The 15,758-nt window shown below is 36.4% G+C and overlaps 1 protein-coding gene across 2 annotated transcripts; it reads right to left on the bottom strand.

Moving 5' to 3' along the window:
- Window positions 1–6,276: 6,276 nt before the first annotated feature.
- On the bottom strand, window positions 6,277–15,455 carry LOC306987869 (protein sidekick homolog). 2 transcript variants are annotated; one of them, XM_079592472.1, is made up of 7 exons: window positions 15,259–15,455; window positions 13,695–14,015; window positions 11,448–11,768; window positions 10,451–10,795; window positions 9,786–9,918; window positions 9,631–9,662; window positions 6,277–8,290 (listed from the first exon to the last, which is right to left on the bottom strand). In XM_079592472.1, exons 1-6 carry the CDS (start codon window positions 15,308–15,310, stop codon window positions 9,641–9,643), a joined length of 1,194 nt encoding a protein of 397 aa, XP_079448598.1. In that variant the 5' UTR covers window positions 15,311–15,455; the 3' UTR covers window positions 6,277–8,290; window positions 9,631–9,640. The 2 variants fall into 2 exon arrangements, with proteins under 2 accessions (XP_079448598.1, XP_079448597.1); XM_079592471.1 differs by having other exon boundaries at window positions 9,790–9,918.
- Window positions 15,456–15,758: the final 303 nt, after the last annotated feature.

The following is a 15,758-nucleotide window of genomic DNA, read 5'->3' as shown; positions in this document are numbered from 1 at the left end:
CAAGTCTGTTGTATTGACAAAACGTTATAGTCCATTGATCTAGGCTGAATTTAAGTCACAAAGAATAGTGATATGATCTGAACAATATATATTTTCGAGGTGGTTCTTGTGTAGGCTATGCAGTTTGCATTAATTATTGATGTTATAATATTAAGTATATTATTGAGAATTGTTTTATGTAAAGACATATGATAGAGATCATATTTCAATTTGCACACAGCTTTTATATTATATATTTTAAGTCATAAAAGTAAAATGACAATATGGAAAAGACGTGTGCAAAAGTCTGCAAAGAATGCTGTCTACCCACTGGTGAAAACAGAAAATAAATATGCTCTCTATCCATAGGTAAAAATATAAAATGAATATATGTCAATCCAGAGGTGAAAATAGGAAATAAAATTGTGAAAACAGAAATTAGCGGCGAAACGGAAATGACGGAGAAAATAGAAATGACGTTGCCTGTCTATCCACTGGTGTCCAGCCACTGGTGTCTAGCCGGAGGTGAGTCTGCGGGGCTGCAGCTGGATGCTATTGGTTTATGCACTATAGCGTGATGACGTAGTAGTGTAGACTTGGCGGCTGTTTCAATGGTGCATTACCGCCATCTACTGCAGTGGAGTGTGGACCAGAGCTAGATAACTATATCTATACAAGTAAAATAAAATAATAAATACAAAATCCCAGATCTATAATTATATCCTATCTGCATAACTGCCCTTGAGGTGTGAGACCTACCATGCCCTTGTAAGTTTGCCCATGTTGGCTGTCAGCTGTTCCGATCTTAACTGCAGAGGCTCAGCATCTCTACCTGCAACGCCACAGCAGGTGACATTCGAAAAGCCCCACTGCATATTCGATGTGCCTGGGTTTGTAACTTCCAACTTGGCCAGTGTTGTGACTGTAATTCTATATGCAAAACAACCATAATGCAGATTCTATCAGTGCAACATATATCAGATTTACTGCTCGACCCGTCAATTCCCGCCAAACACCTCATCACATTTAATACCTTTTTACACGTTACACATTTTACACAACAATTCCACAAACCTAAAGGACTACTTTCTCCAGTATCTTTTAAGATTAATCTCTTCCCCCACCTTTTTCCGTGTAAAGAAAACCACAAGTGTGCTAAGGTCACCCATTCATTGGACAGAGTCTCGAACCATACCACACAAGCGTGTTATTGTTTGGAACCGGAAAGAGATCATCAATTCAGCTGAAATCGTAAAAAAAAAAAAAATCTGGGGGATAAGTTGAATAGGCTAAAGTCCCAAAAAGTCGGAGTGTTCCTTTAATACTGCTTGTCAAGCCATGCTGGGAACTATATTCACGGTCCTGTTATGCCAACAAAAACGATTCATGTGGTCACATTTCACAAATTTAAGTGGATGAACATAACAAAATGATTTTGTGACAAAATGTTCGCGTTTTAATGTGATGCTCATTGATCAAGTAGCAAAAGTTCTTATTTTCAGTGTATTATTCAGCTGTTAATCTTAAGTTTATAAATGCATGATGGGTAAAAATTCAGATTGGCCAGATGAATGCCGAACTGTTTCTCTTCTTTCACTGCTTTTAGTTTTGATGGATTGATTCAGTACTTTATTTCTCTGTAAAGCAGGTGTATCTATAGAGAGGAAATCTGTGAGGTTCAGCAGGACAGGAAGAAGCTCTTCACCTACAAACTGAACACAGATCAAACAAATGGCCACTGTCGTGCAAAAGATTCGAAACCCTGTTTCTGAAGAAAACTGACCGCAGCAGTTTCAGTTTGACTCAATAGATGAGCTGCAAGAGTCAGACCTCAATGAGACTGGCAATGAAAGAAGGCCACACGGTTATAACTGTTTTTTTCTTCTTCTTCATATACACAATAATTGATTATTCAATTTAACTATAAAACCATTTGGAATTCTTAATCCAAGGAGATTCGCACAACGTTCTCCTTTTATGTAGTCTATTTAAAATATTCAACTATTATCAGAATTAAATGAGAAAAAAATACTAAAAACCAAAAAATTTAAATAAAACAGTTAGACCTGGTTTTACAGACAGGGTTTAGATTAACCCAGGATTAGACATTAGTTCAATTCATAGGACATTTAGCTTTTATAAACGTGCCTTGTAAAAAACATTAGTGTGTGTCTTGAGACAAAACAATATTTTAAGATATGCCAGTGCAAGTTGCTTTCAGTTAAAACAGCTCGAACATATATTTTAGTCTGGAACTAGACTTTAGCCTTGTCTGTGAAACCAGATTTTAAAGCCATAATAAGAGCTAGAAATAAACTTTTTCTTAATGTAACTAAGGCTGTATAACATGCGTTCAGGTTTTGTGTGAACTAGGAGGGTCAGACTCTGTCGTGGGTTGATTCAACGGAAAGTTATATTAGATCACAGACACTGAACGGGTGAAGAAAATGTTCCACATGTGTGTTTTGCTCAGTTTGTGCTGGTGCCGCCTGACTGGTAAGTTATAAAGCATTTTTTATGGCTTAATATTTCAGAACAGCGCATACCGAACATTCATCGTTACCTCTGTTTGCCCAATAATTTTAAAATTGTGATTTACAGGCCAATGTATTAAACTGTTAAAAGTCAGGGAGAGTTAATGCAGTATAAAAATTTCTATACTGCATTAACTCAGAAAGCGCTTTTCAAAACTCAGGGCTGTTTTGTACTTTTCAAAGATTGTTACTGAACATACATAGCCATCTCTATTAAATATATAAATAAAAGTTAGGGCCTAGTAATAATGAACAACAACAGAAGTAAAATGTATTATTGTTCAAAAAGCAGTTCAATTAATAATTTCAAACATCATGAGCCGTACCAGTTGGACGTAGAGTAAAATGACTGTTTGTAAGATCTTTCAATAAAAATGTATACCTGATGCGCCAACTAAAACTACGACCATGTGCAAATACACCCAGCGCAGATGATTCACGATGTTTAAAAACTTTGCTATTAATAAATAACTGAAATGCTCATGTCATGAAGCCACAGCACTATCTGATTTCAATAAACGTTACAGAACAAGGTTTTTTATTTCCAAACTCTTTGTATATTCTTACAAGGCAAACGTCTAAAGAATGTAAATGGTTGTTTATTTAAATCTGGGAATTGTCCCCGTTTATTGAAAGTAAACGAGCTACATATAAGCCTTCTGCAAAGGTCAAAGTGCTCTTTATAAAAGGTATGTGCATACAGCTTAATTCACTTTGAAGCCTATAGGGTTATGTAATAACTGTGTCAGATAATACAGTTTTTTTTACAGTTAATTTCAATCATTCCCAGGCTAAATATCGCTTGCTGTGAATGGACTCAAAGACGTGATAAATTATTTCCAATCATACTATCCCTCAGATGATGCATACAGTTTCTGCTAATAATCCCAGAAAAAATAATATGTCATTATACAGAAGTGTTGTTAGGTCAGTTACATCTGTCGGCAGTGTACATCCGGCACACATCTCACTTATCCTGCGCAAATTAACCATAAACCATAATCTGCAGTATCAATTAATTCACTGACATGAAAGTAATCTTGTCATGCCTTTTAACTTTACACCTTTGACTGTAAGATTTACTGTCAGATGTGTGATACTCCTATGGTGCTACAGGTATTAATCCTCCAAGTTTTAAGGTATATTTTACATCCAGTCTAGTCTTACAACTGAGTGTCCAGCTGGTGCAACCGACCTCTGGTTTATAAACCATCAGAAGAAGCCTTAATCTGATCCTGTTCATGTTCTCCAGGTGTGTTTGGTGAGTCAGTGTCAGTGACGGAGGGAGATTCTGTTACTCTAAACTCTGGTCTCACTGAAATGATGGATGATGATCTGATTCTGTGGAGGTTTGGAGATGAAAACACTTTAATAGCAGAAATCAATGTAATGGCCGACAGCATGACTGTATATGATGATGTTCCTGATGGGAGATTCAGAGACAGACTGAAGCTGGACGATCAAACTGGATCTCTGACCATCACACACACCACAACTGAACATGCTGGAGATTATAGACTATCTGGAGCGAAACTGTCAATAAAATCATTCAGTGTTTCTGTCTATGGTGAGTAGAGATTATTTGTCTCGTCCTCCACAACTGAAACACTGAGTTTTTAATGTTTACAGATCGGCCCATTCAGTGCCTCACTGTAACAGATTTTTTTTCTTTTCTGGTGGACAAGTGGAAATCATTTTTTGGGGCAATCAATATTTATGCCAAAAATGCATTGGATTGAGCTTAACTTGTAGTGAACTCTGGATATTTCTTAGAAAAATTTGTAATAATTTTATAGTTACAGCGAGTCACAGAAAGACTCACTTATTGTAAACACACTACACCGAAAATAAGATTGTTTAGATTTACATATCTCTCTTTATTCTCTCATGTTTTCCAGCTCGTCTGCCTGTTCCTGTCATCATCCGTAACTCTTCACACTGTTCTTCATCATCATGTTCACTGGTGTGTTCATCAGTGTTGAATGTGTGTGATGCGACTCTCTCCTGGTACGCAGGAATCAGTGTATTGTCCAGCATCAGTGTGTGTGATCTCAGCATCAGTCTCTCTCTACCTCTGGAGGTGGAATATCAGGATAAAAACACCTACAGCTGTGTGCTGAACAATCCCATCAGCAACCAGACCACACATCTGGACATCCACACACTCTGCCACACATGTCCAGGTACCACAGCACTGATCATATATGTGTGTGTTTACTGACCTGATCTATGTCTTCTGTTGTAGATCACACTGATGCGTTCACTTCTTTCTATTACAGAGCTGGGTGAACAGTCTTCTTCACTCTCTCCAGTGTCTCTGATAGTGTTGATCTCTGCTGGATCTCTGATGATTGTTGCTATAATCGTGATCTTCTGCGTCTGCAAGAAATGTAGAAAAACAGGTCAGATGAGCAAGCAATTCATCTATACACACCTTTATCTTTTTAAAACATAAATTTCTATATAATAATAAAAACTGTCCTAACATGTCTGTCATAACTGTACATGCAGTTCAGACCCAGGAGGAAGACAGAACTGGTTGTAAACCAACAACACGACAAAAGGTAAGAAGCTGCAGGAAGTAGTTGCAGTCAGTTAGTGTGATTGAAGTTTGCAGCATCAGACGGTCAGCGAACAGACGTTTGTGGTTTAACTCATACCTTAAAATTTTTTTTATTAGTATTCTATTCTATTTTTTATCATTATGTGCTTTGTGGCCTAAATTATCTTTTGTTTAAAATCATATGTAATGTGGTTTGTTATTTTTAAATAGCCTAACCCATACAAAATCAGCTTTTACCATTAGATTGTCTTTGGACAGAAAGTAGGACACATAGTTATTAACTGTCCTCGAGCTGCAGCTCCTCTGCGGTTTATGATTATCTGAGCTGAGATGCAGCTTTAGCAGACGTTGCTTTCTTTGTAGACGTTCTGCAACAAGTGTCTTTGCTGTTGTGTGAAAGACAGTCATTCTCAGCACAGAGAAGCAATCCTGCAGAACTGAATCTGTTTGAGGATTTGACTGTTTGAAAAGTCATGAATGATGTCATTTCCTCTTGCTGCTCCACGTTAGCATCTGATCTGAAGTAGTTTTTGAAAACAAAACAAAAGATTAAGCTTTGCACAGTGAAACCTCAGTTGGTCTGCTATTAATTTTCTATTGTATCAGTAATGTTCCTGATTAAGTATATATTTTTTTCTTGCAGAAATCAAAGACTGATGCTGTGTATGAAAATATTCCCAAAAAACGATGATCAAATACACACAGCACATGTTGTTATATTGTTTAAAATGTTGTTTATCTGTATTCATTTAATATAGTGGTGCTCTAATAGCATCCAGAAAAAAAAAAAATATATAAAAAAAAAAAAAAATTTGTCTTGGAAATGAACCTTCTTATTTTTACATTGATCCCCCACGCTTCACTGTTTGCTTTGTAAATCAAACTATTATTTTTTAATTACAATATTACACATATGGTATATGTTGGATATTTTTACAAATGTTGTTGCACAAGCACATCACTGCTTTCTAGTATCCAAAGCAAAAATGACATCTCTTATAATAGTTAGTTATATAATAATAGTTAAGACACCTGATCATTGCGCTGCCCCCTTTTTAACAATAACGCAAGACTGCAGCAACTCAACTATACGTCTATCTTTTTTTATGTACAAACATGTGGTTTGATCTGATGGGTGAACAAAAAGATTCTGCATGAACATGTGGTATTACTGTGTGTTAAGAACTGAAACAGACAAAATGGAGAAAAATAAAAGTATAATGTCAGTAGTCTTTACGCCCCACATCTCAATCATCCTCACATCAAATACAAGATCTTCACTGTAAAAAACTAATCTGCAATGCTTACAAAAGGCAGAATGATACACTTTACAATTTTTTTATTCACTTTTACACATTTCAACATGTATGAATAAATTAAATCCAAAATAACAATATTGTTTTACCGTGAACATCATTCAAAAGCTTAACACCATTAAAATGTAATAGTTATGGGATATATAACAATACAATACACAATACATAAACACATATTGGTCATTTTTGTTGCTGCAATAATTCAAGTCTTTCAGTGTAGCTTTTACAGGTTCAGTTCCTGAGACTCTGGTCTGGACTTTGGTCAATGGACACAATGCTAATATTTCACGGAAAGTGTACAAAGTTTTTAGTATTTTATTTTAAATGTTTTAATTATTATCAATGTACATTAAAGGTCAATGTAGTCAATCTTATATACCCACACCCATATTAACATTCAACATTCATACATTCAATTAATATATTAAATATAATATTTGACTGCTACACTGAATTATATGCTACACTATAATAATATGATAGAAAAAAAGGTCTATACAATATGATAGATATTCTAATATGATAGAATATAAGGTATATAGAATAAAAAAAATATTCTATGTATAAAAGATCCATGTCATCTCTGTTTCTGCTAGATATGCTGTAAAGAGCTGCTTTCTGCCCCCTAGTTGCGCGCATCTCTGTGATGACGTTGCATAGAAATCCGTCTATAGGAACTACCAGTCACGTTAGTATACGCTGATTGGCCGAACGCAAGCGAAACACCAGCACCCACCATTTAAAAAAAAAAGCCAGTGTAAACTCAGATTATAGCCTATATACAGCATTTACTCCAGAAACTAACTCTACGAACATGGAAAACAGTGATAGATGGGAATCTTAACAACCACACAGCATAAGCCAATAACTTTTCATTATTGTCTACTGTAACAGTTCTATATAATAACCTATTAGACTGGGCTTTTAAACAGATTGTAAACTAAAAACGGAGAATGCGAGTGGAGACGCACCGTAATAAGGGAACCATTAGTTTTGAAATTTCGGATTCAGACGAGGACAAGGACGGTAGTGTTGTGAATCGTCGTAGTTTCGCACCGCATATGTAGACAGCGGCGCGGGCGCGAGCATATGGCGGTGTTCTGGATTAGTGGGAGTGGCTTGCGGAGCTGTGCAATGTGGTGCATTGTGGGAGTGGTTGTCTTTCATAAAAATGCACACTAAAGTTACTTTCTGTGTTTCCTCGGTCCAGAAGGCACCGAATTCGACTTTGTTACATTTCGACTATATATGACCCACTTTCAATAAAGATTAATGTTCCCACAGGTGAAATGCTCCTTTAATAAACGTAAACAAAGAAAACGTTTGTACAGTAGGGCAGGCTATATACTGAATCCATGCATTCGGTCTTAAAGGGACAGCAGCCTAATAAACCTACTGCTTTATTTTTTTTTTTTACTGTTTATCAAAATACAAAAGACTAAGTAATCGCTCACTGCTATCGAATATATTACTTATGTAACTTTACAAAGATTCATTTAAATTGAATTTCTACTGCACAGAATCAGGTCCCAAATCAGGACAAATTAAGACTTTGGAGGCTTCACTGGATGAAACTCAATATTTAGTCAATTTCTATTTAAAACATTTTATCAAGCAAGTAATTATATATTACACTTGAGGTAGCTTAGGTGATTCTTATGGCAACTTTTTCCTGTTCGAAGTGCACATGTGCAAAAGTTTTGTTTTCCGTTTCCTTTTTCTTAACTTTCACATCTCTCCCAATGTTCCTTTTCAGTGACATTAAAATATTAATGTTACTGTGGAATCTCATTATCAGCAACAATCAGTGGCTCATCAGTCTGACCAGTGGACGTCCCGTTAGCAGCACCTTCCTGTAGATTGGCAGTCGGTTCAAGGGACACTCTGACAGCATTCTCCTGAAAGAAAGAAAACGATTCACAGAAGGTAAAGCAGATGTTCAGTATTGATGATTCAGGTAAAAACAATGATTCAAACGAAAACAGCATCTCGGCAGTAAGATTCCAAATTGTCCTTAAAGATGGTTTATTCATCCTTGCAAGAAGTTCCCAGTCCAACCCTACAGGCCAGCTGCAGGCTGGACAGAAAGTAGGGATTGAGACCCCCCAAAGGTGTTCTGCTGGTAGTTTTATAATGCTATTTTATTCAAAGGAACTAAGGACCCCCATTGGTTGCCTTAACCCCTCCCCGGCCTGGGAATATTCTCACCCGTCTCACACACACCCTCCAGCTGTATCAATATCATAATACAGCTCAAAATACAGTCATTCATTTGTTAAATCATTAGGAACAGAGTAAGAAATAAAAGATAAAAATCTGCCACCACAACAAAGAGTTTTTTTTTTTCTTTCTGATGTTTGCTGAATGTAAAGACCCCTGTTCTTCATTCTGAAGTCAAACAGCACAAGATAAATGCTCTCTTAAAGTGACACTTCTCCAATTTCCAACCTGCTTTGTATGGTATAATGACGGTAGTATATGTAAATTATCAAAGTTTACCCATTCTCCAAGTCGACTAGCCTAGAAATCTAGACGCACCCTAGCGGCAGCAAATTTTATTTTGCAGCCAGTGTCGTCTATCAAACTCTCCGTTGGCTTTTAAGCTGAAAAGAACAAACTCTAGTCAGGCCAATCACATCGTGTATAAAGGCGGTGGGCAAGCTTAACATAATGACAGCAGAGTTGCGACGGTTCCGCTTGAATTTCCTGCTACTTGAAAACAAGGAATGACTTCTGCTGGCGAACAACGGTCATTCGAATTGGCTTTGGCCACGACTCTGTAAGACTTGGAGCTAAGCTTTTCTTAAAAAAAAAAAAATCCTGTCTGTCAAGAGCAGCACTGAAGTAATTCTTAAAAAAGGAAGATGTCTTCGGATTTGGGGGTTGCCATAAAGTGTCTTTGTTTCTTCTTGTGTAAACAGTGGGGGTAAAAGATTCCCTTGCATTATAAAGCAGCTGGCCAACCTCTCTTCTGGGTCTCTCTCACTAGGCTGGGATCAGGGAACCATTTCTTGCCAGAATAAATAACTTTTCTTTTTAAATACAATTTGAATCTTGACATCTCTTTTACCGTGATGCTATTTTTGTTTGAGTATTGACATTTGCCACAACAAGACGGTAAGGTTTTATTGAAAGCCTATTTTGCCAGCAGTCAGAAAACTTCTCTGAACACATGGATTTATTTCTGTTATAAATTCAGTTTTTGCAGACAGAAGGTTCAGTGCTCAGAGTATCTCACCTGATGATCATCATGGCGTGGTATCCCGTTTTCTGTTTAAACAACAACAAACTCTTACAATTAAAATACATACTTTTACATATTTAAAAAAAATCTTAATGCCAATAAATCTTATATTTATATTTGTACAGCTTTATATCAGCTGGGTGTAATACTTGCTTTTTTGTTTTGATCTGTGGCAATAGTAAATCCCAGCAGCAGCAGCCGCCAGCAGAATAACAGCAGCACTCATTCCTATTATAGCAGCAGCACTTACTCCTCCTCTAACAGCTGAAGATACACCTGAATCTGGAGCAGATAAAGACAAACACACAATATTCCATATCATTATTACTAGAGATAAACTGATAATCAACTCTACCAATCCACCTTATTTTTCAACGCAGAAGTAATGCGTTTTCTCTGAATGTGTGAGGCTTCTGATTTATCACCCGCTATAGGGAATCAACAAGAATAATATCAAAGTTCAGTAAACTGTAAAACGGTTTGCGCTACAAGCCAGCGTGTTTATAATTAAGATGGTATATTAATATAATATGGTAAGAAACATCAAGCAGCAGAATGAGCTGTTTTATACAGCTAAAAATAACTGGAAGAGAATGACACTGGAAGCCAGACACATTAAAATTACAAATGGCCATGCTCATTCCCTGACAAATGAGGTGGATACTTTTGTCTGACATTTACACCTGTACATATGTCCGAGCTCACTTTTTAAACAGGCCACAATGAAAACATTTACTGTTTGGATTTAAATACAGTAAACTTTATTTTGAAATTGCTCAAGGTAAAATACACTGAATGATTAAACGACACTCACCGGTGGTGGTGACAGAAACACTGAAGCTGTTAGTGATGTTGAATCTGCTGCTGATGATCTTCAGTGTATATTCTCCAGCGTCTGTGTCTGTGATGTGTGTGATGATCAGAGATCCAGTCTGATGATCCAGCTTCAGTCTGTCTCTGAATCTCTCATTACCTTCATTACACTGAACATCTGTACAGGTTTTTCTGGGTTCATCACAGATTTCAGCGATGAGAATCTCATTAATATACCATGTTATTGAATCATTCAGTTTTCTTACTACACCAGTGTATAAAATAACAGATTCTCCCTCTTTCACGGCCTTTCTCTTCATTTTATCTCGTTCAAAAACAGAAACACCTGAAACACAAACCAAAAGATGATTGGAGGATCTTTTTCGGGGGGAAAAAAACAGGCTCTCTTGACCGAAAAGTCTGAAAAGCAAAATTTATCCACATTTTGTGCCAAAATTTATACTATACTACTAAAAATCTATACTATACTAAGTACAAGTTCTAATAGAAGTAATTACTCAAGTAGAAGAAATGATTATAAACAATAATAAAAAGTATCCAATGAAAAGACTACGTGTAGTGAGATACTAATTACTCCAGATCTAATTCATAACAAGCAAGATGATGATGAAGTCATGAAGCATGTATTTTGCATTAGGGATTTCTTCCGATTATGTCCACACATCACAGATTGCATTTCATCTTGCAGTACCTTTTTAAAATAAATTAAAATGTCATGACATTATTATTTAGATATAAATAATACTAATATTGATCTATTTTATTACTATTTTAATTAAATAAATTACATACACATAGTAATTTATATATAATTAAACAAATTCCACTTTAACATTAAATGTGTTTTTTGAAGAAATTATCTTTATACTGTATCAAAATTAATATACAGGTAAAGAGAAAAAACACCTCTACCTCTGCAAAACATATCACTAAACACATTAATGATGTACAAGATTTGCATTTAAACAATGACTTACCATATAATATAACATTGAAGATCTTTTCAGTCTCGCTGCTGCCGCTGCTGATCTGTAGTTTATATTCTCCGGAGTGTGTGTCTGTGATGGGTGTGATGGTCAGAGATCCAGTCTGAGGATCCAGCTTCAGTCTGTCTCTGAATCTCTCAGTGCCATTATTACACTGAACATCTGTACAGATCTTACTCTGATCTCTATTGATTTGAGCGATGCGAATGTAATAATAAGACCATGTAATTCTGTCTTGTTGGTTTGTTTGAACACCAGTGTGTAGAGTGACTGAATCTCCCTCCATCACTGACACTCGGTCTTCATCAGCACCTGAAGAAGAAATCAACAGTTAATTATAAGCCAAATAAAATTATATAATTAATATCTATATATATTTATTTTTTTACAGTTTGTGGGTACTATAAAATAGTATCAAATATTGTTTTTATTTTTCCAGGTAAAGAGAAAAGACATCTGAATCTCATTGGAAAAATATCAGTAGAACAACAATGATGTGATTTAAAGGTAGGCTAGGCAATTTCAGAGAGTTTAGCAATAGTGAACTAGCTTTGAAAAATTCATCTTGATTTTTCACAAATTGTGTGTTTTTTTTCGGCGAGTCGGAGTGAACTGTGGTGCTGTCTCATGAACGGGCAGTCGAGCATAAACCATTAGGCAAGGTCAGGATTTTCGTTAAATAATACATAAAATCTCATATCGTATACCAGAACACTTAGAATATAGTATATTCCAATATTCCTTTGGATTTTGTTTCAGAGTTCCAGATGATTCTAGCATGATTAACAGTTTGAAAGAGTCTTGACTTCCTCTGTTTCAACATTGCGCGATTTATTGCAGGTGTTTTGTCCCTACTTTATCCCCCTTTTCCGACAGGCCGACATCCGGGGACAGTGCACACAGCTCCACCGGTAGAAACGCCGCCCAGCACTGGAGCCAAGGCGAGTAAGATGTTTTAGATGTTATAACCGGCTCGAGTATCACTGCAGCTGATGCTGACTGCATCTGAATGTTTTTATGCGCTGTTGAGTTAGGCTCTGAATGGAAAAGTGGTCCAGGATTCAAATGAACATCTCCTGATAGTAGCAGCAGTAGCAACAGTACTTTGGCTGAAGATAAGCTATTCGTGCGCCGCTTTGTAATTGTGAATGCTGGCTTGAAGACCTGCGCTCTGCCATCATTCAGAATCCGTGTAAAGACTGCGTCGTAACCAAATCCAAAAAGATATAGTTGTGATTTTCTGATAAAATGCCCAGTGGATCAATGATAAAGGGATGAGTCTTTGGTGGATTATCCGTGAGTAAAACAGGCATCAATACCATGACGCCACAGGTGATGAGATACATGCCGGCATTACTTTGCGCATGTTTGCTTTTACTCCCACAGCTCTGCTTCATAATTCCATGTTGCAAATTGTTTAAAGGCCAGAAAATTACCTTAAGAAGTAGTCTGAGAAAGCTTAAAATGGCCATTTTAAAATGTTTATAAAATCCTAGCACATGAGTGGAGCCTTCCAAACCACCCAGGGCAGGATCTGTGGTTAAATAGGTGGTTTAACATTCACAGACACTAGTCTATATCGCAATTTTATTTAAGTTTAGTGACCTACTTTTCATCCAAGATCTGACAAATTCTGTGAAATTCCGCATTATAGCCTAAGTTCCGTTTTTATGCCTGGATTCGGTCCGTGTTTTCCACAGCGCAGGAATGAAATCATATGGCCCTACGGTTGCCAACCGCCATAAAACACAAAGAGAAGAAGTTGTATTTTCCAATTTGAATTTGAGCTTTAGTTGCTTGGGAAAATGTAGCTTGTGTGGACGCTATACCGCACTACTTGATCAAAAAAGGAGACAGACCCGGGAGAGAATACAATGCTGAATAAAGTCTTATTTTGTGTTATTTTTGGACCAAAAAGTATTTTCGATGCTTCAAAAACTTCTAACTAACCCACCGATGTCACATGGACTACTTTGATGATGTTTTTATTACCTTTATGGACACGTATACTGTATATACAGCTTCAATGGACGGACAGAAAGCTCTCGGACTAAATCTAAAATATCTTAAACTGTGTTCCGAAGATGAACGGAGGTCTTACGGGCTTAGAACGACATGAGGGTGAGTCATTAATGACATTATTTTCATTTTTGGGTGAACTAACCCTTTAATGAAACATTTTTTTGCATACCCTACTTTTAAATGTTCAAGACTTTGCTTTTAAACATAATGACTCACCATGAACAGTTACAATGAAGATCTTTTCATGGATGCTGATGATCTCTAGTTGATAAACTCCAGAGTCTGTGTTTGTGGTGTTCGTGATGGTCAGAGATCCAGTCTGATGATCCAGCTTCAGTCTGCCTCTGAATCTCATATCACCATCTTCACACTGAACATCTGTACAGATCTTACTTTGATCTCCGCTTTTTTGAGCAATGCAAATGTAATTAAAATACCATTTAATATCTTGTTGTTGTTTTACTTCAAAATCAGTGTTTAAAGTGACTGAATCTCCCTCCATCACTGACACTTCATCTGAAACAATCCAGGGAAAACCTGAAAAATAAATGAACAGTACTATTAACATTAGAAAATTAGAAATTAACATACACGAAACAACAAAAAATCATACAGTCCAAAATCTTGCATATTCTGCAAGCTTATGTATTGACAGTTTGCAACCACCCTTTCCCTGTGCCTTTCACGCAACTAAGAATTTTCATATTCCCATAACTCATTTCATAATTAATGTTAGCCTAGCCATTATGACTATGAAATACTCATTACTGAATCCGAGCAGCTGTGTCTGAGCCATTTTCAAGAAACGGCCTAAAAATGCATCTTTTTCGGCAACACTTTGACAATTAATACTAAGGTCACTGTGATTTTGCCAAGTAAGTCATAAAATTGTTGATCCTGAAACATTTCTGTCTGAAAATGTTGTCCTAACCCTACCCCTAAACATAACTTATCACTAAAAGGAAAATGATGGTGCATAACTGATGACGAAGCAACTAATCAAGCCTAAACTTGACATAAACCGTAAACATGTCCCTTTAATCTGATTGGTTGATTGAATTGTTTTCTTAGGAATGGCGTGTTAACACCTAGTGTTCATCTTAACACTATAACTCTATATTTTTTCTTTCATATATAAATATATATTTTTTTTAAGTACTACGTGGACTAACTTTTAACAATATCAATTTACAAATTCAAGTATAACATGAATAAATAACATGTAGCCTACTTAAAATCTCCAGTCATTTCTATAATTTTGGGCATATGCTTAAACTGGTTTATGTGTAGGAATTGGCACAGCGCTTACTGTTGCTCTTTTGTTTGGTCTAACTCTTTAGACGGTTGGCTAATGCCCTCTCAAGTGAAAACTTGAATGCGATGAGGTAGCCTAATATGGACTTCATGAGAAGGAAACAAGAACTCCACGTGAAGGCAGCATTAGGCCATTTACGCTATGATGCCAGGTTATATGTAGACATACCAAATCACATGATTTGATCATTTACATGGACTTTTTCAATATTTGATTTGATTAGTCACGTCTAACACTTGGATCTAGTTCCAGACATCATTCGTTTTTTATTCGCTGGCAGTAAGTGAGATTTTAACAAATAAATGTATTGCCATATGGTTGAGCAAAAACACCGAACGCGAAATTCCTACGATGAAAGCCTGTCGAACATAACGCGACTGGAATAACAAAACAGAACAACTTTCGGTTTCATCGTTGGCCGGAAGAGCTCTAACGTTAGACAATATATAAGCCTAAATATCTTACCATGGTCGAATAAACACCAGAGCAATAGAAGCAAACTATAGAGAAGCCTCATTTTCACCACTTTTCCTGTAACATAGCTGCACTGTCGGGTCAAGGGTGTGATTGCTAGAGATGTCCGGATCGTGAGTGAATCGTTCTTCTTCTCTTGATTAAAGGCGGATTGCAACGAACTTTTAGGTGCATATACCGCCACCCAGAGGTGTAAAAAGTACTCAAAAAATGTACTGAAGTGAAAGTACAAGTAGGCCTACTACTGAGGGAAAATTGTACTCAATTAAAGGCAAGGCAAGTTTATTTATATAGCACATTTCATACATAGTGGTAATTCAAAGTGCTTTACATAGAAGAAATTAAAATAATTATATAAATAATAAAAGAAATAAGAATAATTAAAACAGTTTAGAAAATAAAATACAGTGCAAACAGTCGGACGAACAGTGGCACAGTGCTCATTCAGTAAATGCAAAGCTAAACAGTGGTAATTCAAAGTGCTTTACATA

Source organism: Phoxinus phoxinus, assembly GCF_949152265.1.
Source record: "Phoxinus phoxinus genome assembly, chromosome: 20".
In the NCBI taxonomy this organism is placed as follows: Eukaryota; Metazoa; Chordata; class Actinopteri; order Cypriniformes; family Leuciscidae; genus Phoxinus; species Phoxinus phoxinus.
Note: the sequence above shows the minus strand (reverse complement) of the source record. Positions and strands in the feature narration are given on the sequence as shown.

Excerpts from the sequence above, each read along its gene's own strand:
- LOC306987869 (XM_079592471.1), bottom strand. The coding sequence starts at position 15,310 with ATGAGGCTTCTCTATAGTTTGCTTCTATTGCTCTGGTGTTTATTCGAC. Across the intron at positions 9,919-10,450 it reads TGTTTCTGTCACCACCACCG|ATTCAGGTGTATCTTCAGCT; the intron begins GTGAGTGTCGTT and ends TATCTGCTCCAG. Across the intron at positions 8,291-9,630 it reads CACGCCATGATGATCATCAG|GAGAATGCTGTCAGAGTGTC; the intron begins GTGAGATACTCT and ends TCTTTCTTTCAG.